General features: G+C 37.9%; 2 protein-coding genes across 2 annotated transcripts; both read right to left on the bottom strand.

Annotated features, from left to right (window-relative positions):
• Positions 1 to 226: 226 nt before the first annotated feature.
• On the bottom strand, positions 227 to 3,526 carry LOC122888378 (collagenase 3-like). The gene is made up of 10 exons (XM_044222766.1): positions 3,371 to 3,526; positions 2,868 to 3,112; positions 2,627 to 2,775; positions 2,224 to 2,352; positions 1,927 to 2,088; positions 1,659 to 1,788; positions 1,408 to 1,541; positions 1,130 to 1,289; positions 909 to 1,012; positions 227 to 810 (listed from the first exon to the last, which is right to left on the bottom strand). Exons 1-10 carry the CDS (start codon positions 3,467 to 3,469, stop codon positions 701 to 703), a joined length of 1,422 nt encoding a protein of 473 aa, XP_044078701.1. The 5' UTR covers positions 3,470 to 3,526; the 3' UTR covers positions 227 to 700.
• Positions 3,527 to 4,248: 722 nt separating this feature from the next.
• Positions 4,249 to 14,759, bottom strand: LOC122888376 (neutrophil collagenase). Its single transcript, XM_044222764.1, has 10 exons — positions 14,415 to 14,759; positions 11,174 to 11,430; positions 10,775 to 10,923; positions 10,552 to 10,677; positions 9,698 to 9,859; positions 8,606 to 8,735; positions 8,336 to 8,472; positions 8,020 to 8,179; positions 6,364 to 6,464; positions 4,249 to 5,455 (listed from the first exon to the last, which is right to left on the bottom strand). The coding sequence occupies exons 1-10, from the start codon at positions 14,550 to 14,552 to the stop codon at positions 5,319 to 5,321; spliced, it is 1,497 nt and encodes a 498-aa protein (XP_044078699.1). The 5' UTR covers positions 14,553 to 14,759; the 3' UTR covers positions 4,249 to 5,318.
• Between the last annotated feature and the right edge of the window lie 6,042 nt (positions 14,760 to 20,801).

Raw genomic sequence — 20,801 nt, 5'->3', positions numbered from 1 at the left:
CACTTGTATATGTTTATATGTTTCTAACATAGTAATGTTCTTCCTTCAAGTTTTTATAATGCATTACAGATACTGTATATTACTGCATTTTTTTCACATTTCTATTGATGAAAAATAAATCTACACTACTGCACTGCACTACAAAATTTTTAATTTCCAATATATTTGACTAACCAGTAGCAACTTTGTTCTTCATATACTAAAAAATATCACTCAAGCACTATAATTTATATTTGTATAATTTTATTTTCAATTTTTTAAAAAGTGTTTGCATGCATACATTCATGTGTTTTGTCACAGTGGTGTAAAAATCTGTGTAGACATTTGCAATTGTAACAAGTAAAATTAATTTATGTAATGTGTTCCAAAGTTCCACAGTTAAACTTCATTACAACACAAAAACAACAAATTTAGCAACAGCAATAATTAAACAATGAACCTGACATAAATAAAGATAAAATAGAGTTAAATTAATTTAAAATAGCAATGGCTGACATCACAAAAATAAAAAAAGTATTTTAAAAAAACATATAAGGTGCTGTTCTCAGGTAGGGCATATATCCAGTATATACCCGTGAGTGTGAAACAATATAATTATATATTATAAAATATATAATTATATATTATGGACACTGTTTAACTCTGGTGCCTTCGTTGTCATTCATTATGTCCACACAAACGACCTAGGTAGCAAACTCTTCTAGAAGTTATTGCATGCAAGAAAGTAGTTGTTTCTCAGCACACGGAACAACATGCCGCTGCTCAGGCTGTACTCAAACATGTGGACTCCACTGTAGATGTAAGCGAAACCTGGAGAACAGAGGCTCACTGTTAGTTTCTGTGCAAGCTTTTTATCATGTCAGTAGTCTTGACTTGTAAAACTCTGACAAGCTTTGAATGCTACTCACCTTTGTTCTGGAAAGCTGCAGTCACCTTGCCGGTCAGGCCGGAGAAGGTCTCATCCAATCGCTTGGGGAATCCCTTGTCCATAGTCTTTTTGGCCTCATCGTAACTGAAGAAACACAGACAGTTATTAGACTGATTCACCATTTGTAAACCATCTGGGAAACCATCAACATACCTAAATAAGTCACCTGAATTAATTTCACATCACGTTATTTGAACACACCTGTAGTAATCTCTGCCTACAAAGAACAGAGTCTTGCCAGATTTCTCATCATAAAGGGCTGCATCAATTTTCTTCACGGTTGAGGGCAGACCAAAATTGGAAATTGATTTAGGATAGCCAGGTACAAGATCATAGCCACTGAAAGCCCACACTCTACGATCTGTACAGAGATTATAAGAAAATACGTTATAGTATATGCATGTACAGGTAAATAATGTCGTCTTGAAAACAGTGTCAGATTAGGAGCCTTAGGTAGATAGAGAGAACAAGTACAGTACCTTTAAAGAGTAAGACACTGTCTAATTCTTGGCTTTCATAAGCAGCATCGATGTTGATGGGGGCATTGGGCCAGAAGTTTGTGATGAGACTTTGCTGAGGTGTGCTGCTCTGGGGGTAGCTACGCCAGAAAAAGCTGAGAACACACAAGAAGAGAAGTTAGTTCATAAATCAGTTCTTGTGTGAAGAGAAAACACTCTTAATGGACTTTAGCATTCAAATATTTGAGCGTTCTACTGTATGTCTACAATACCTGTCCTTAAAGAAGAGCGTTTCTCCTCGCAGGGTGGCGACAGCATCCAAGACCATGGTTGAATCACAGGCATCAGGGGTGGTGGGGGGCTCAGGTCCAGGCTGAACAGGATCCTTGTCAGGGTTTGGACCTGGAGATTAAAAAAATCAGCATCTCATTAAAAAAAGTTGTGTGACATTATCAAAGACTGTGAGGCGTTTTTTCAGAGATTTTGGCCAAGTGCTATTTGTGCAAACTGGTATTGATGATCCAGCCAGTTAGTACTAACCATAGAGAGACTGGATGCCGTTGACATCATCCCGGGGCAGAACAAAGGTGTCACTGTCTCTGTATGTGTACACAGGGTGCATGAGAGCACCAGGATCATCAGAGTGAGACAAGCCCAGGGAGTGGCCAAACTCATGGGCAGCCACCATGAAGAGGAGGTAGCCTACAGCAGAAAACACCGAATTACAAGTGAGTTACAGCTCCTCTCGATGATGAGCATGTATCATGTAAAACATACACTGACCGAGCAGTTAGTAAGTAAAACAGACACTACGCAGAGCATAAATAACAAACTCACCTGTGTTTGAGCGGAAAGTGAAGGTCTCATCATCGTCAAAATGAGCGTCTCCTCCAAGGCCAGGGCCTGGGGCGAAGGCATGGGCAAGAGTGCCATCAGGCCCATCAAAAGGGTAATAATCTCCATGTGCTGTTAGCAAGAACAGATTCATGTCAAGTTTTGCAAACCAAATACTGTACAGCTACAAGCCATTTAGTGAATTAGTTTAAAAAACAGCAAATCAGAACTGTGTTTTCAGATAGCATCTTAGTGCTACGATTGATCAGCTTTCCAATGTGATTCAAGACACAGAAAACACATGTAGTTAAAGCTAAGATGCTTTATGGGACGTCACAACCAATAAAATGAGCACAGGGAGAGTATATAACTGGGAAAGACACAGGAAAAGTTAGTTTTTACTCACCAAGGCGGCCAAAGGAGATCATGATGTCAGCGGTGCCACTGTAGATTCTTGTGAATCTCAGAGGAGTGACTTCGGCCCAAACCTGCAGCGCTTTCTCTATGGAGTCATCTACCTCTGGCACGGACATGTCAGGTGTGTAGTTCTCTATCCTGTAGGACAGAAAAATATATCATTTACTACATGCAATGCCTTCAGTAAGTTTCTCTCACACATTTTCTCTTTCATTCATTTCAACATTCACCTGTAGGTAAGGCTGTTTGTCTTCCACTTGTGTTCTCCAAAGGTGGAGAAACCGGCAATTTTGCTGTCTGTAACGCCACAGCGGGGCTTCTTCATCATCTCTAAGGTATCAGCATCCAGCCTCCCGCTGATCTTGAGACCAAAGAATCGCTGCATCTCACTCAGCTTCCTGCTCACCGGGCTGATCCCCCGTCTGATAGATGGGCCGGTCTCCTCTGTTAGGTTATAGAATTTCTTCAGGTAGCTCTGCAAGAGAGAACAAGAGATGGATACTTAAATATGCAAAAAAGTAGAACGTACATAATATACTCCATGTAGGAAGAACAGATCTGTTTGTTAATATGCATGGAGCTATTAACAGCAGAGATTAAGCAGTTAGTACATGTTTTCCTATGTCTATAACAGCGTAACATTCAGAATTCCTAGAGCATGAACGTTTCCATATGCACTTTAATGCCACATAGTGAGAATACATGCATAAAAAGGCAAAGCAAACATACATACCTCTGCAAAATTCTCATCTTGCTCAGTAAACTGTGGTATTGGCACGCAGTAAACTGCAACTGCCAGGCTTAGTAGAATGCACAGATTGATAGTCTTCATGTTTCGTTGAATTCAACTTGTGTTTCTGTGCTGGAGGCAGCGGTTATATAGGCTGAGGACAGGGCGTGTGGAGCAACTACCTCCTTCAGTCAGTGACTCAATATTCCTTTTATGGAGAAGAGAGGAAGTCTGGATTTGATTGCTCATACAACAAAAAAGTTTCCCAAAACAAGACACTGTAATTATGACGACATAACACGTTTAGAAACATTTAGATATTTAAAATTTGGATCTGGATCCAGAGTTGCCTCAAAATATTGAAAACAGTGATAACCCTTGTTTTATAGGGTAACTGCAATAGTTCATTACATTTTGTCAAAAATATGCCTTATCTTTTAAGTCCATCTGCTGAAGAAGCTTCTGTGATATAATTGAAAGCTCCAGAACTGCTACTAAATGGATTATATGATGACATTGTTTTGCCAGCCTTTACAAAAATGCCCGAATCTGCAAATTGTTGATGTGCAAAAAACAAATCTTTTGTCCCTGGGATTATCTCCTACTTTTCAACCAAATTTAATTAAAATAATAGAAATAATAGACAAAAACAAACAGGGCCAAAAAGGCAATCCTCCTGGCAGAGGTAACAGCTCTAACATGAACTTGTTTTTATCACATTAAATATTAGGTATTAAAATAGTGGAATAAAATGTCAAATTAATGATGATTAGGGAACCAACAACTTCTTCTTTATACGTGCTTTACTTCATTCTCAAAGTCATGTATGTGACATGTGTGACAGTGAAGTTTTACAGCAGTGCTTGCCATTTTGTATGTGTTTGACCATTTTTTAGTACGTACTTATTTTAGTACTTTGTTTAGGTGTTTTTGTGAGTGTGAGTGCCCACTTGACTCTCAGATTTTTCCAGTCTGTCATCAATAGTCTGACCTTTGACTCACAAATTCTCTTCTCCAGCGCTCACACTGTTGTTGCTTCTGGTAAGACAGTGATGTGCCTTGCAAACAGACCCAGACATGTTGTGTCACATCGTTAAGAACAAAAGCCCTGTTACCCTACATTGCAACTTAAAAGTTTTGGCAGGTTACGGAGTACTCACAAAAATGTTATTCATTTTGGCTTAATCATCTTTTGTATTGCAACTTCCATTGAGTTTATTAAAACATTAAAGTCAGTTTATTCTGTAAGATACTAATGGGTGCTGTACTGCCTTTTCACTTGATAGAGGAGTTGTGTAAGCCAGACAGGTGGTTATTTTCCATCCAGATTTTGTTGTAACAATCTAAAACCACTTTGTACATCAATGTTACTGTAAAGCTACATTTTGGTCACTGTTACGTAATAGTTTAACAGTAATGTCTGATGCAATGTATTGTCTCAGGTAAAATTGATCAAGACCAGTAAATGTAGACACTTGGAGAGACTGAATGTGTTGCAATAAAAAAGTAATCGGTGATCAACAGATCACAGTGTCGCAGTGATGCAAAGGCAGAGCCATAAAATACATTTTACATTTTGTATCTTTAGAAGAAATGTAGGTATCATGCATTGCATATGAAGATATTTCAAATCTTTAAAAAAAAACACATCTAGCAGCAACATTTGAATAAAACACGTACATTTAAAAAAAAAAACACATTTGTCACATCAACTTTAACATCAAAACAACACAAAAAACTGTATTTTGACACAGGGTACAAATGCCATTATTACAACATTGTATTACACACTGAGGTAACACTTTCCTGGATTACTCATCAGTTCCCAGTTTGGTGCTGGGTACATTGTAGTTATTACTGAATATATAGTTTTGTAACACTTTGTGTATATACACACACAGTGGATACACAGCACCATCATCATCAAGCTACATGAAGTGCTTTCCTTCAGTTATCTACTCTCTGTCAGTATTTCATTGTCATCCCTCTTGCATTCCAGCAGGTCATTAGCAGGGCTGGTGGAGACGACGCGTTTGGAGCTGGAGTCAAATTTGTAGTGGATGTTTCCCTTGAAGATGTGCACAAATCCTGTTGGGAATGTGATACATAAAATGTACATTATCGGGGTGATCAACTTTCAGTAAAGCTCACACACTGAAGGTGCTACAGTATTTTATCATTGTTCACAGTTGTAATGCTAACTAACTGGCCACTGGGGCTTCTGCATTATTTTGTCAAATGCTAACTTAAACTTGTTTCATCTTTTGCTCTATCAGACATGAAGTGATTTGTTTCTCCTTTCACCATCCGTCATTGCAAGAAACTACAGAGCTTCATTTGTAGCCTCTACTATTTTTATCACATGCATTCAAAAGATGTTTATTGACGCCTGTAATGTAGCCACTAAAATAAAAGCATAAATTAAGTAGCTATAAAGCAAAACACTGAACATCAAAGAAACTGTAGCAGTACATGCATAGAGGTTATACATGACAGGATGGTTACGAGCTCGGCTCAGTCTGACACGGACTAATACCAGCACCGATACGGACCTTTTTAAATGCATCAAGAATCAGCCAAAGACGACAGTCCACATTAAAAACTCTTTCAAGCAATGATGTTATGAAATTCTAACAGTGCAATTTCATAAGCCATTAAAAGACTTAAACGAATGTTGGTGTATGAGCATAGTTACAATAAGAGGTGATATGTAGTTACAGCCTCATGTTAGCTTACAGAGGAAGTGGGATACTAAGATCTTCTGTCAAAGATCTTTGAAAAGGTTGTGTACAAACAATTAACTGCCTACTTTTTCCTACTTTATTTGACTTGGCACACTACATTGTGGTGGAGATGAAGAAAACCACCCGGTGTTGATGTGAAATGCATTGTAGTTTTTTAAAATTCCATTTAATTTAATGAAAGCATGTTGTTAAAATATTGTGTGTAGCACATTTTATGAAACTGAAGGCAGAAAAGGAAGGCGATGCAACTACCATCATGGAAGACAGCTGCATCTATTGGAGTTGGAATCCCCGGCCACTGCTCCTCTATAAGTGTCGGTGATCCCTCCATCATCTTCTGCTGCTCATTATACCTAGATATCGAACAAAAAGACAACATGGCAGAGATTTGTCACTGTGTTTTCCTGCTCATAGTTTACATGGAAAACCACAGCCTGCTGTGTCTGTTGACATCAGCAAAGTCATTCTGATTAATAAACTGAAAACCCACATGGGATGAGAAATAGCAAATTAAGTCACAGCAAGCCACTCTGCTTTACGCACACAGGACATTTGTAAGTTGTCATTACATCACAACTTAAGGAAGTGGTCAAGTCATATTTATTTGTACAGCCCAATATCACCAAACACAAATTTGCTTCAAGGGGCTTTACAGTCTGTGCAGTTTATACCCTCCGTCCTTAGACTCTCGATTCAGATAACGGAAAAAAAAAAACTAAAATAACCCTTCAACGGGAAAATGGAAGCTAAAGAAAGCAACAGAGTTGGGATCCCTCTCCCAGGACGGACAGACAAGTAATAGATGTTGTGTAGACAGAATAAACTAACTAACTATTAATTTAACTTAAAATTACAGTATGGACAATTAGGATGACAAAATTATAGATCGATTGTAACATATATGAAGAATATGGATCCAGGAGGACGTCTCCACCATGGAGACCTGGAAAAAGGACAGACAACACAAACACACAACTACCTATGAACCACTTAATATACCTAAGGTAATATGTGAAAGTGATCCCACCTCAAACAAACTTGATGTGGCTGAAGCTTTTAATTGCCATTTTATCACTGCTGGACAGATTTTTCACAGGTTAAAGTATATGTTTCTCGCCAAGGATACTGAATGTACATCACCACAACAGGTTAACCTGCTCTGTCCTCGTTGACATTCTTCGGATATCTCTGTCATCTTAAACTTGTACTGTATGATGGTAGGGCAAGATGTGTTTTATTCTTAAGAACCCATGATAATAAATCTTACATCTTCTTGCCATTCATACACTTAATGTTACTGCATTTGAAGTTATCTTATAAATATCCGGGAATTAGGTTAGATACAGTAACAGCCTTACGTTTAAACCTCATATGGAACAAATGGGACAGAAACTGATGGTGAAAAAGGGGGTTTTATATCAGAATCTCTCTTGAGGACAGAAAACCATTGAGCAATTGACAGTCAGGTCTATGCTTGACTATGGACATGCTGTTCATTCAATTTCAAATAACTTGATGCAGTTTACCATAGTGTACTACTGTAAAATGAAAAAGTAGGCTGGTCCTCACTGGCAACAAGAAGAGAACTACACACTATAATACACACTATAATTTTTGTTTAGAAGGGGCCTTCTACCAAGGCTGCCTCAGTATATCACATCTCTTCTTAAATTTAAAACCACTGTTCATTAGACCAAAAGGTTTTTAAAACTTGAGCATCTCATCCCATTTTACATTGTTAAGGAAACAGTTTGACATTTTGGGAAAAATGTGTATTTGCTTTCTTGCCTAGAGAAAGATAATTGTTCATTCAACATACAGCCATCAGGCACTTAGCTTTACTTAGCATAAAGACTGGAAACAGCGGAACAGGGAAACAGCTGTGGGAAACTGTAGGATCTTAAATACCTCCAACACTCATGGCCAGTGAAGAACACAGTGTAGCGGTCATTTCTGAAGTGAAGAGCAGCATCTACAGATTTTATTCTGGAAGGAAGGCCCAGGTCTGATATGTTTCTTGGAAAACCCTCCTCAAGTTTTAACTGCCTCAGCATCCAGTATTGATGACCTGGAACAAAGACATTACTGTCTCACATTTACAGCTACAGTATATTATCTATATATTATGTCCACCACCCATTCAGGTACACCTGCTTTTGTCATCAGAAAAGTGAATTCAAGTGCACAACTCATGATGCTCTTTTACAATATTACTTTATTTTACCTTTGAAAAACACAATAACATTCATGTCCACATTCTCATAGACAGCATCCAAGTAGGGAGGTACACTGTCTTGCCACAGACTGCTAATCAGGGTGATTCCTGTTTCATCAAGCTGAGGATGTTTGCGCCACATAAATCTGAAAAGGCAGAAAGTTATCTCAAACATTTCAGTCATTGTTTTGTCCAGTATCCTTGACCAAGGCGACACCAGGTGAGAAGCAAGTCTGTCTGATTCATGTAGACATACAGGTACTGGGACAGGTAACGTACCTATCTTTGAAAAACAGGACCTCCTGTTGTAATTCTGTTACAGCATCAAAGGACAGATCTGGATCACATTTGTTAGGTGTTCTTGGAGGAGGTTTTTTTGAGAATAGTGAAGCAAAACTGGGACTGATACCTGCAGGCAACAGAAGTAAACAGTTTGTGCCTTTTTGACAGAAACAATAAGACCCTTTGAAATGTACCCAGCTCAGCATCTTCTTTTCAAATAAAGTCAAATAAAAGCTGAGTGCAAGATACTATGATTTACAAGAATATATCATCTGCAAATAATATAATAAATTCCAAGCCACAGATGTCTGCAAAGAATATGTATGCATGCCTTAGTAAGAGTTATGAACACGTTATGGTGAACATATAAAAATGTGATAATTACTGGACATCTGTGTGTAGTGTGTTATGCTTCCCATCAAACGTTTATTATTGCAAAACCATTTCCTTTTGATCCTTTCTGCCACTAGATTTCATTCATCTTAATGAGCTGCTTTTGTCGGCTAAAACAGTGATTTACATTAGCAGCCTATATGTAATCTTACATATGAAATTCAATGTATAATGCAATAGCCTGTAGAAAAGGTGAAATCTAAGACTGTGAGAACTGGAGAATTTAGATGTGAAAATAAAGCACTATCTAGTGACGTTACTGTCACTGAACAAATTTGAGCACAATGATGATGACAATAATGATGACACATCAGAAAGAGGATGCTGTGGTTTTTAGCTTTGGGAGCTAGTTTCTCACCCAAAAAACAAAACAAAAGCACAATAATGTTATCTACAACTGTTTGATTACACAAGTGTCATCATGTGTAAATATATTCATATATATTCATTTTGTACATGTAACTAAACTGACATGTACATTTTTTGTGTGTAATCAATTTAAAAATGAAACAAACTTTTAGGTTAAGTTAAAGATGAGTTTTGAAGCTGGCAGGTTATACAGTCTATCTCACTATGCAGTCAACGTGTATGGCATGTATTTAATTTTCTATCTGTCTGCTTTAGAAAAGAATCAGCAACCTTTCTGAATCTAAGCGGTGCAGTGATGCTTCATCTTTTGAATCCAATTGAACTCACCGTACAGGTGTTGGACATCTTGGACATCGCGGAAGGAGAGCTGCATATCATAACTGGGGGCAAAGTTGTATGCTGGGTACATGATAGATCCGGGGTCAGATGAGTGGGGCAAGCCAAGAGCATGTCCAAATTCATGGACTGCTACAGCAAATAGGTTAATACCTGGAGCCGGATCACAAACCTTGTGAGGGTTTTAAGGCACAGAAAGGTTGTAAAGTTGCACAAAACAGTTTACATAAATCTCAGTGAGAGGAAAAGGATTGCTGATTGCTACATAGAAATCAGGTAATCTTTCAGGCCAGCGATGCTGCTATTCTACCCCAAAAAATGATTTACTTTTAAATTCAGACCTGTCACCTACCATCTGTGGTTATATGTTCTCAAGATATCTCATATCAGACTTTAATTTGGGAAAATAGTGTCAATTTGTGGTCACTCCAGGTGTGGTTACTTCAGAGATCATATTCAGTTTCCTCAACGAAATGTGATGTATGCAAAATCTTAACATTTGATAAGTATTTTGATCAAGTTAAAGGAATAGTTCGACATTTTGCTAAAAAGTTAGATGTCCTGGTTAAACAAAAAAGATAGAATGTGTTTATAAGTGAACTTTAGAGGTACTGATATGTTTTAGTGTTAGACAGAGCCAGGCTAGGACCCCTGCTTCCACTTTTTGCGCTAAGCTGATGGCTGTAGCTTCATATTTAACAGACGAGAGCGTTATCAGTCTTCTCATCTAACAAAGAAAGTGAATACACGTATTTCCCAAATGTCGTTAAAGTCTATTCTTTAAAGTCAACAAAATCCTACCATGAGTGCTTTTTTTTAGTCTGTGAAATTGCTAACTCTAGTACCAGTAGAATTCAAGCTCCAGTCTTCATCAGCATCAAAGTGTATGTCTCCACCAATACCAGACCCAGGCAGAAAAGCATGAGCCAGGATTCCTCCTTTGCCATCAAAAGGTGAGCCATCCTTATGGTCTGCAACAAATAGTGCAGTTAACCATCATACTCAGCAAATCCTTTACGCTATGTGTCAGTGTCAGGATCGCTGTGCAATGCAACTTTTAGAGCTCACCGCCATTGCGGAAGGAGATGACAATGTCAGCCTCTTTCCTGCTTCGCTTGCGGAATTTCAGTGGTGCAACATTGGACCAGAGCTTCCATGCCGCTCTGAAGACTTTCTGAACCTTCGAGGCTGGGATAGGGAGGTTGTAGCCAGTGATCCTGAGGAGCAAAAATATAATTTTACTGCTTAACTTGATGAATATTTACTTATCTTAACTTGTGTCTGCTTATGTCTGCTTGTGTTAGCATTTAGCTCAAAGTACTGCCGTGCCTAAGTACAGCCTCACAGTGGTAATGGGATGTTTTTCATTGCTGCAGTCTGTGATTTAGCCTGTTGGGACGTGCTTGCTTTTCAGTAAAAATCACATTAGCGCCATTTTTACTGCACTGCTTTCTGATCGTTTCTAACCTGTAGCTGAGGGTGCTCTTCTTCCAGCGAATTGTCTTTCCAAATCGTTCCACATCTGACAGACCACAGCGCGGCCTCTTCATAACTGCCAGAGTCTCTTTGGTCAGCTCTCCACTTGGAGGCAAACCAAAGAAGCGTTGCATCTTCCGGACATTGTCACAGAGTACAGTCGTCCAATCAGCATCTTCATCTGTGTCTGTAGTCCTCTTTTGTCTCTCTGATTTGGGCTTGTAGCCATAAAAGTGCCGTAGATATTCCTGAAGAAGATAAATGTTCAACCACTCATGAAATGGCTAACGTTAAAGATCACAAACCAGGTCAGAAAACAAGGTGTAGGCATGGACATCTACATAAAGACAATACACAATCAGCCAACTTTCACCGTAAGAATATATCAAGAATTAAAGGACAGGATTTAGAAAAATTCTCCATGTATCTTCAGTAGGCTCGACCACTGTAACGCCAGGGGCATGTCCAGGGAGTGACCTGGAAATCCCCTGAAATCTGATTGGCGACCCCGTTATCCTGAACTATGATTAGCTGTCAGAGGCGGGACGTAAGTTCAAACCGAACTTTTAATTATAAAATATTTTAAAACTTTCTAAAAGTGTTTGCAAGCCATCACAAGAACAGGCGAATTAAACAGTTTTAAATGTCCAGGATGGTTGTAATTAACAAATATATCTTGGGCTGTGTTGCAAGAGGCAGCTAGTAGCTTCTGTGGCATTTCACTGTAGCACATTTTCTGTAAGTGATTGGTATTCTAGATTTGAAGTTTTGCACAATTTAGTTAATAAATAAAGGCTTATTTATTTAAATTTTGTTGGTACTTACCATGACTGTATATTTGAATGTGCATTGTTTTCTTTTGAATGTAGCCTACTTTAGGAGATATAGTTTCTTTTCGAGGACTTAAGGAATAAAGTATGGAAGCTTTATATTACTTTTGTAATATACACTTTTGTACACTCTGTTGTGTTCTGATTGGTAGGTCTATTTATCTTTAAAATAAAAATTTTAACCACAGGAATGTAAGAAACTTTAAGATACTGTAATGCTAAAGTAGACTGCTGAAGTAATCTACTGCTGGTTTATAAAGCACTGAATGGTTTAGGGCCAAACTACACTTCTGATCTGCTGCTCCGTTATGAAGCATGCAGACCTCTCAGGTGGTCTGGGACACGGAGAAGAAGCATTCATTCTTTCTGCACCACAAGTCTGGAACAAACTCCCAGAAACCTGCAGGTCTGCTGTAACTCTGTTCTATTAATCCAGGGCTTCAGCCACTTCTGTTTGCTCGGGACTGTTTATTCATATCTTGACTGCACTGAGGCTGCATTGTAATTTTGATTCTACTGTTTGTCTTTTTCTATTTTAATCTATGTTTATCTTCTATTTTATTGTGTTTAACTCTTTTTTAAAATCCTATTTCTGTATATCTTTATATATAGCCTTTTTATATTGCCTTGTGTTTCTGTTATGTCTTTTCTTAATGCCTTTCTGTCTCATATAAAGCACTTTGAATTGCTTTGTTGTTGAAAAGTGTTATACAAATAAACGTGCCTTGCCTTACCTTACAGTCTTTACAGTAAACATTCCAAAAATGTTCTCAAACCTTTATAATAATAGAACGGCGCAGTAATGTTGTCGCACTCATGTAATTGTAGGTGTCAACAACAGCCACACAAGGCCTAAAGATACTGTAGCCTCTGACTTATAGTATTACTGCAGCTTTATAAAATGTGTACAGTAACCTCCATGGCCAAATGTTCCATTTACTTAACACCTCTATAATGTTAATGTGAGTGCTGATTGTTTGTGATTCATTTTGTACATGACCTCAAACAAAAGTGATACAGAAAGAACAAAGCACATTGACAAGGGAGTAAAAGAAAGTTTACAAATAATTTACTATATATAAGTTTAATAGCCTAATTTTAAAGAAGTATTTTTAACAAAATATATCAAATATGATACTAACTTTCAAGACAGTTTTCGATCGTCGATGCTATCAAAAGGTCAGTAGGTATTCAGAATGTATTGAATTTCAATTCCCAGGCCTATAAAGGACTCTCCAGCAGAATTTTATTCCTGGCAGTGTGGAGAAGGCATTGAAACAGCATTTAGAAATACAATTTACAGAAAATATCATTTTATATTTTACTGAATATATAAAATGTGAAAAAAGCTCAGTTAATAGGGACCATTATCATGATTTATCAGAAAATATTAAAGTTAAATTTGGAACACTTAAGATTAAGATCATTCCAACATCGAGCTGACATTTAAACACAGGATTATGTTTCATTTGGCAAATGTTCAAACAGTGGCTGTGTGGCTGCAGTTGCTCAGATATTTTGACTGCTGTTATCTCCTGACTTCATTATCTGATAAGATAACTCTGGCTCTGTAGATATCTCCCATTGTTACTGCTTTCTTGAGAAGTGAGTCTAGTCAAACTGATAGTGGAGCCACTTGGCAGACATTCAGAAGGAGAGCTTACAAAGAATCATTATCATTGCATTGCTTTGTACTTCAGTTGAGGTTTCACAGGGGGAGAAATTATTTAGGTATCTATTTTATTTATTTTGTTCTCTTATTATTATAAGTAATCAAAGTTTTGTATTATTAGACAACAAAATGATTAAGCTGTGGATCTGTGATATAATAAGAGTAAAGCTCTCCACCAGCTCTCAGCATCCAGTAGAACAAGCATCAAGAATTGATTACTGGAGATTTTAGAGAGTGAAACACAGTGTGTAGGTGTAGACATGTGCAATGCAATTGATATATTTATCAAGACATTTAAATGAATCTCTCATATACAATAAGTAATATGCTGTTTGATGATTTCTTTCAATATTCCTATTCAATTTAAGGCATATCCCTAAATAAACAATTCTACAAACAATTTTAGTTGCCATAAATGTGTGGACCTGGGGAAAAGATCTCTGGAGCCATATACAGTATTTTTCTGGAAATAGAAACACAGATCCCACCAGTGGGTCAACACTGAGGTCATTTAAGAAGCTTTTAGGGAAATCCAGCACTTAGCTAAAATAACAAATCACAACCATACCTAAGCAAAGCTCCACTCAGGTCACAGTAGCGGGGCTATAAAGCTGTCCAGAGTGAATCTCCCGTAAAAAAAACACTATCCCAGCGCAGAGACCTGTAAATCTGGCTGGCTGTTTTTCATACTTTCTCACAGGGGTCATAGCCCATATAAACTGGTACATACCTCTGCAAACTCCTGGTCAGCTTCAGGTGGCCCAGCATGGGGTTGTGTAGGCAGGTCTGGGGTTCGGAGAGGCAAGGCCATGACAAGAGTCTGGCCAGGCATCATAAGAGTCAGAACATTCAGCCAGAGCATTTTCATGTTTGACAGGAAGGGGTCCCAGCAAGTCAGTCTGTCTTTGAGATGCAGCTGTGGTTACTCAAGGCTATATGCAAAGCTGCAGCGGGGACCACCTGTTAATTATGTGTGAGTGCTCCTGTCCCAACAAGAACAGCTTGGTGGTTCCATGCACAACAGGGTCTTCCCTTATTTATAAAGCTTGTCATAGTAGGAAATCAGTCCTAACTGGCCCAAAATTGTCAGAAACATTTTTCCAGGAGTAAAAACATTTTATCAACCTAGTGTAGGAAACTGCCCCTATCTCCTGCGGGGTTCATGGGAACTGCAGAGCTGTCCTAACCTGCAAGTGGACAATGGCAACAAACACAGTATGCACATGGGAAGTTTAAAATAACAACAATGCTACAAAGATTAAATTCCAAATTCTTTTGAATGATTCTGTCAGGGATAATCTTGGAATCTACATGACTGTGTCTACTCTGCAGAAAACAACTCCTTTCATTTGTTGGGACTTCACAGACAGCAGAACTGAACTCCCTCTCTCCCAGCAGCGACGCAAGGGCCTGCATACGTTTTCTGCAACAAAGCTTAGCGCCAACGGCTACTACACAAAGTCTGCCAGCTAACTTTAAGAAGCAACTAAGGAAGTTAGTGCCGAGCTAACTGCAAGGAGGACAACAGACAGAGCGACTGGTTCCCCCATCTGCACAAACGGACTGCACAGCGAGGACTTTTCTTCAATCGAACCGCCAGATAATAACAGCAACTTCAAATCAACCTTTCTTCCTTAAGGGACTCGTAACGTAACCATTGAACCTATAACTGTGCATTACATAGCTTCACATAGCTTAACAGTGTACTTGGCTATGCACAGGACTGTGTTACTTTTGTAAATGTATATGTATTGATTAGATTCATTTAGTCATAGAGTCTTTGCATGCTAACTAACTCTCTTTTAACCAAGCACCATTTATCCTACACAGTTCACTCATCCACTTCAGTTTGACTTTTAACATAGCCACACTCTTTATCAAACATGGCCTTGCTGCCATTTTAAGTTTCCTTTCTTTGTCTAACCATGCGGCCACTGCTCATCCCAGCCGACATTCTGAGTTAGATTGCTTTTGCTTGCCGCCATTTTGAATTAACTTTCTTTGTCTGACGACATGCGGCCTCTGCAATAGCCGCCATTTTGGATCCCAGCAGCCATCTTGGACCCCCCCCCCTCCACACACACACACACACACACACACACACACACACACACACACACACACACTCACACTCACACACTCTTTGTTCTGTAGTTTAGTGCATTTAGAGTTAGACTTCACATTGTATGTTTTTGCTTTTATTATCTTTTAAGAAATACGTGTGTATAATTATGTTGGTTTCATTAATGTTGCACATTATTTAATAATTTGCCAACCTCTTCTATGTTGAACTCCAAATCCTTCAACCTACCAGCTATTGATAGTAATTCTGGTTATAGGTATTAATTTAATTATTAATCTGAGTTCCAAATGGATAGTTTAGAATATTATATGACTCAATGCCACTGAGGACTTTATTCATTAAAGTTATTATTTATGATTATCTTTGATAATTCTGATAGCCATAATTGATTGATTGCACCTACACAGTTTGGTGCCCCTTTAACCATTGTAAACCCCAACACATTTCACACAAAACATACCTTTAATCACATTTACAAGTGTGCTGATTTGAGATGGAACTACTGAGTCCTTTTTATTGCATCTTAAAGCACCAAAACCACATGTTCAACAATTTCCCCAGCACTATATGAGATTATAGAAAGAATCAACACAAATTGGTCATGCATGTATGATCCTTAATGTTGTGGCAGAAAGAGGCCAAGATGTACCGGGACCATTGGAGCAAACAGTGCCAAAGATAGCCAAATTTAGATTGGCACTCTGGATTATAGCCCACAGACACACATTAAATCAATAAATCAACTAAAGTCAAGAACTGAAGCATTTAAAGTATAACTGATGACTTGGATCTGAAGAAACGCATACGTTTTACCTAGCAGTGATAACATTGCTTTGAAGAGACAATATAGCATAAAATAGTATAAAATTATAAAAACTTTTTAAAAAAGAGCCTTTTACTTCTCTGTCATCCATTTTCTAAAATCTAGCATCTAGCAACTTTGGTGATCCCTTAACCATCATCAGGACAAAGTTTTAATTTGTCCAATACTTTGGTTTACGACCAAATACCTGCAATACTAATGACATTCCCATCAGCCTCTGCTGTACTTTGTCTGCAGTGCTATATAGCAATTATTAGCAGGCTTACATGCGACAACTAAGATAGTGAACATGGTAAACATTATACCTGCTAAACATCACCATCATGTTAACCTTTTCATGAGAGCATGTTCAGTTCAATTCAGTTTTATTTATATAGCACCAATTCATAACAGAACTTATCACATTGCACTTTTCCTATAGAGCAGGTCTAGGCCGTACTCTTTATAATATTATTTACAGAGACCCAACAAATCCCACCATGAGCAAGCACTTGGTGACAGTGGCAAGGAAAAACTTTTAACAGGCAGAAACCTCGAGCAGAACCAGACTCAATGGTGGCTGCATGCCGCTGCCTTGTTAGGCTTTGAGAGGGGGGGGATTGTGAATTGCTAATATTCTGGTGCAGTTACACAAGTTCTCCTTATAGACATGGTGTACACATCACTACAGAATGATGAGCAAATCCCAATTCCCTTAAAAATCTACATTAGGAAAAGACAACCTAAGTAGGCAGGACTTAGACTAAATTAGCATTAAGAAAATAAAGCTCAACTAGAGGTAACTAATGTAATATATTATGTCTTCACTTTCATGTTTACAGAAAAAACTGCCAACATCTAAAGCTGGAGCCAAAAGTGCAGTTAGAAAAGAGAAGACAAAGAATTATTTATACACAGACGCATTATGGTTAAAATACACACTGCATATCTATTCCACTTTAAAATGTGCAGTAACATTAAAAAAAAACATCTATGCGTTTTTCAGCAGTGACGTCAGAACCAGCAGCCTTTCCGTAGGTGCTTTCTTTCAGCTAATCACCGTCTAATGCAACTCGGGCACTCCCAGCATGAGTCAGCTCAACACTGACAAGACATCACCCAGATTAAATTGGTTTTACAGCTGCGACATGCATGTGAACCAGGATCAAAACCTCTATGTCTGAACACAGTCTAATGACGAGTTTAAGTAGATACAACTAACACTGAGTCAAAGGAAGTGGGAACACTGGGAAAAACCTGCTAATGACAGTCATTAGGACTCTATTACACACAGCTTGACACTGACTCATAAAATCTTCCTATGCTGTCCCTGCAGGCTGAGACTGAATGTTTTCAATAAAACCTGTAACATTACACAAATGAAGCGCTGTTTTGCAATACTTGGGTGATGACAGTGGTGGAATGTAACTAAGTACAGTACATTTACTCAAGTACTGTACTTAAGTACAAATTTGAGGTACTTGTACTTTACTTGAGTCTTTTTTTTATGTCACTTTCTACTTCTACTTCGCTACATCTCAGAGGGAAATATTGTATTTTTTACTACACTACATTTATCTGACAGCTTTAGTTACTAGTTACTTTACAAAGAGTTTTGCATACAAATTAAACTACCCAACAGTTTATACAAGTACAACTGAAACGATTAGTTGATTATTACTGTTGATGGCAACTATTTTGATAATCATTTAAGTAATTTTTCACGCAAAAAAAGTTCATGGTTCCAGCTTGGCAAATGTAAATGTGTAATAATGTTGAATTTTGGACTATTGGTTGGACAAAACAAGCATTGCGAAGGTGTCACTTTGGACTCTGGGTAACTGACGGCATTTCTCACTATTTTCAGAATTTTTTACAAACCAATCAATCAATCGATTGATGAAGAAAATAATCATTAGTTGCAGACCTATACAAAATAGTTAAAACATTACTCCACCTCAACTAACAACAATAAAATTCTGCTTTTCTATTAATAAACAAGTAATAATAATCTAATGATATAATATATAATAGTGCAATCACAGGGGCCATTTTTCTGATTACATACTTTTACTTAAGTAACAACAAGAAAGATGTCAAGAGACCCTGACTGTCAAGGACAATCGCAGCCAAATAATATACAGTACATGCTGTATGTCCATATACTCGCTGTACATTACACACCATGATTTGATTCCTCCTGCTGTTGATAAAGGAGAATAACGTGTAACCCCAATCGTACTACATACTATTTTTGGATTATTTTACTGATTGATTTACAGTGAAAACCGCTAATAATTAAATATAAAAGTCAAAAGTCAATAAAAGACAACTGTAGGCCGGGAAATGTTTTGAAAGCCAAATGAGGATTTAAACAGTTGTAAATGTCCTCTTTGCAGTGAGCTTACAGGTCGCCAGGTGACAAACCAGTATTAGCAATGGGCAGAAGACCACATCACAGACTACATCGTTTTGGTTTGGTTTTAATCTATCCTATAACAAATGATGAAAACACTAAAAATTCACATAACCACAAAGACTGCTGTGCCCCTGCTACAGTAGACTTAGGTAAAAGTTGTGACATGCAAAATTATTATAGTACGTACAGAATTACAAAGTGTACATTTGTACTAAAATAATAAGTATATTCACCCATCTCTCCTCTTTCCTTAAAAGTTTTTAAACCTGTTTGAAAAAACTGTAATAGATTCCAAGTAAACTGTTACAAAATTTAGCCCCCACACCTTGAAAGGATTTAGATCCAAAAGAGCCATATCTATTCATTTTGACTATGCCTGACTATAGACTTATGCTGGTCTCGAGTATGCTCAGCCCCCTGTAAATAGTCTGGCGCCTGGCTGTTTAGGCATTTCTACAAATGACCTGCTGCCAAATAACATGCTCTGTTGACAATGTTTAACCATTTTAGTGATTTAAAATGCGCTATACAGATACTTTTATTGTAATCGAAGATTTAACATATCATCTGGTACCAAATATCAAAAACCAAACAATAGCAGTAAGGTTTGCATCTTCATTTAGTAGACTATCCCATATACAATATGTTAAAAACAAAAAGAAGTAGCTGAGGCCCTACCCTGATACACTCTTGTGTGTGTGTGTGTGTGTGTGTGTGTGTGTGTGTGTGTGTGTACTGCTCATTCTCTCAGTGACAGACAGTGGACATGGAAAACAAAATGGGTGTCATACATTAATAATAATAATAATAAAACTTTATTTATAGAGCACTTATCAAAACAAAGTACAAAGTGCTTCACAACAAGAGAAATAAAATACCATAGAAAATGATGAAATATAAAGAAATAAAATACAGAAAATACACAAAAGCAATCAAATAAACAGACAGCTCAGGGAAGATCAGGATATGCTTTCTGAAGAGACTTAAAAGAAGACACTGACTCAGACAACCTAATGTCTTTGGGCAAGTTGTTCCAGAGCCTCGGGGCCCTGATAGCAAAAGTTCTGTCCCCTTTAGTTTTCATCCTGGACTCAGGAACAGACAGGAGACCCCTGCCCGAAGATCTCAAGCTACGCAAAGGTTCATAAAGGATTACAAGGTCTAAAATATAGTCTGGAGCCAGGCCACAAAGAGCCTTAAAAGTAATCAATAAGATCTTAAAATCCATCCTAAAACCAACAGGGAGCCAGTGTAAAGAGGCTGAAACAGGTGTGATGTGGTCGTACTTCTTGGTCCTGGTTAACAGCCGAGCAGCTGAGTTCTGTACAGTCTGCAGTCGTGTCAAAGTTTTTTGATTAAGACAAGTGAACAGGTCGTTACAATAATCGAGGCGTGAGGAGATAAAAGCATGCACAACAGCTTCTGCATCACTAAGATTTAAAATAGATTGGATTTTTGCAATGTTTCTGAGGTGATAAAAACATGATTGGACAAGCTTAGTGATATGTTGCTCAAAACATAAATTGCTATCAAACAGGACACCAAGATTTCGTGCAACAGGCTTGATATGTTGTGACAGGTTACCAGTAGATGGCAGTATTTGTTAAGTGATGTGTTGGGGCCCAATAACATGTTTTATTTGAGTTGAGCTGAAGAAAATGTATCGACATCCAGTTTTTTATGTCAGAAAGGCAGTCCTGCAGAGAACTCAGCATATTAAGGTCAGTGGGCTTGACAGGGAGGTACAACTGTGTCATCCGCATAACAATGAAAAGAAATACCATGTCTGCGGATTACATCACCCAAGGGAAGC

The sequence above is a fragment of the Siniperca chuatsi genome, linkage group LG14 (genome assembly GCF_020085105.1).
Source record: "Siniperca chuatsi isolate FFG_IHB_CAS linkage group LG14, ASM2008510v1, whole genome shotgun sequence".
NCBI lineage: Eukaryota > Metazoa > Chordata > Actinopteri > Centrarchiformes > Sinipercidae > Siniperca > Siniperca chuatsi.
The sequence above is the reverse complement of the archived record's forward strand: the minus strand, read 5'-3'. Positions and strand labels throughout refer to the sequence as shown.

What these genes read in the sequence shown, in the direction of transcription:
- LOC122888376 (XM_044222764.1), bottom strand. Translation starts at nt 14,552, where the DNA reads ATGAAAATGCTCTGGCTGAATGTTCTGACTCTTATGATGCCTGGCCAG. An exon ending in GTCCTGTTTTTCAAAGATAG is followed by an intron (nt 8,473 to 8,605) that starts GTACGTTACCTG and finishes CTGCCTTTTCAG; the next exon opens with ATTTATGTGGCGCAAACATC. An exon ending in TGCAGCTGTCTTCCATGATG is followed by an intron (nt 5,456 to 6,363) that starts GTAGTTGCATCG and finishes CATTCCCAACAG; the next exon opens with GATTTGTGCACATCTTCAAG.
- LOC122888378 (XM_044222766.1), bottom strand. Translation starts at nt 3,469, where the DNA reads ATGAAGACTATCAATCTGTGCATTCTACTAAGCCTGGCAGTTGCAGTT. An exon ending in AAGATGAGAATTTTGCAGAG is followed by an intron (nt 3,113 to 3,370) that starts GTATGTATGTTT and finishes TCTCTCTTGCAG; the next exon opens with AGCTACCTGAAGAAATTCTA. An exon ending in ACAAACAGCCTTACCTACAG is followed by an intron (nt 2,776 to 2,867) that starts GTGAATGTTGAA and finishes TCTGTCCTACAG; the next exon opens with GATAGAGAACTACACACCTG.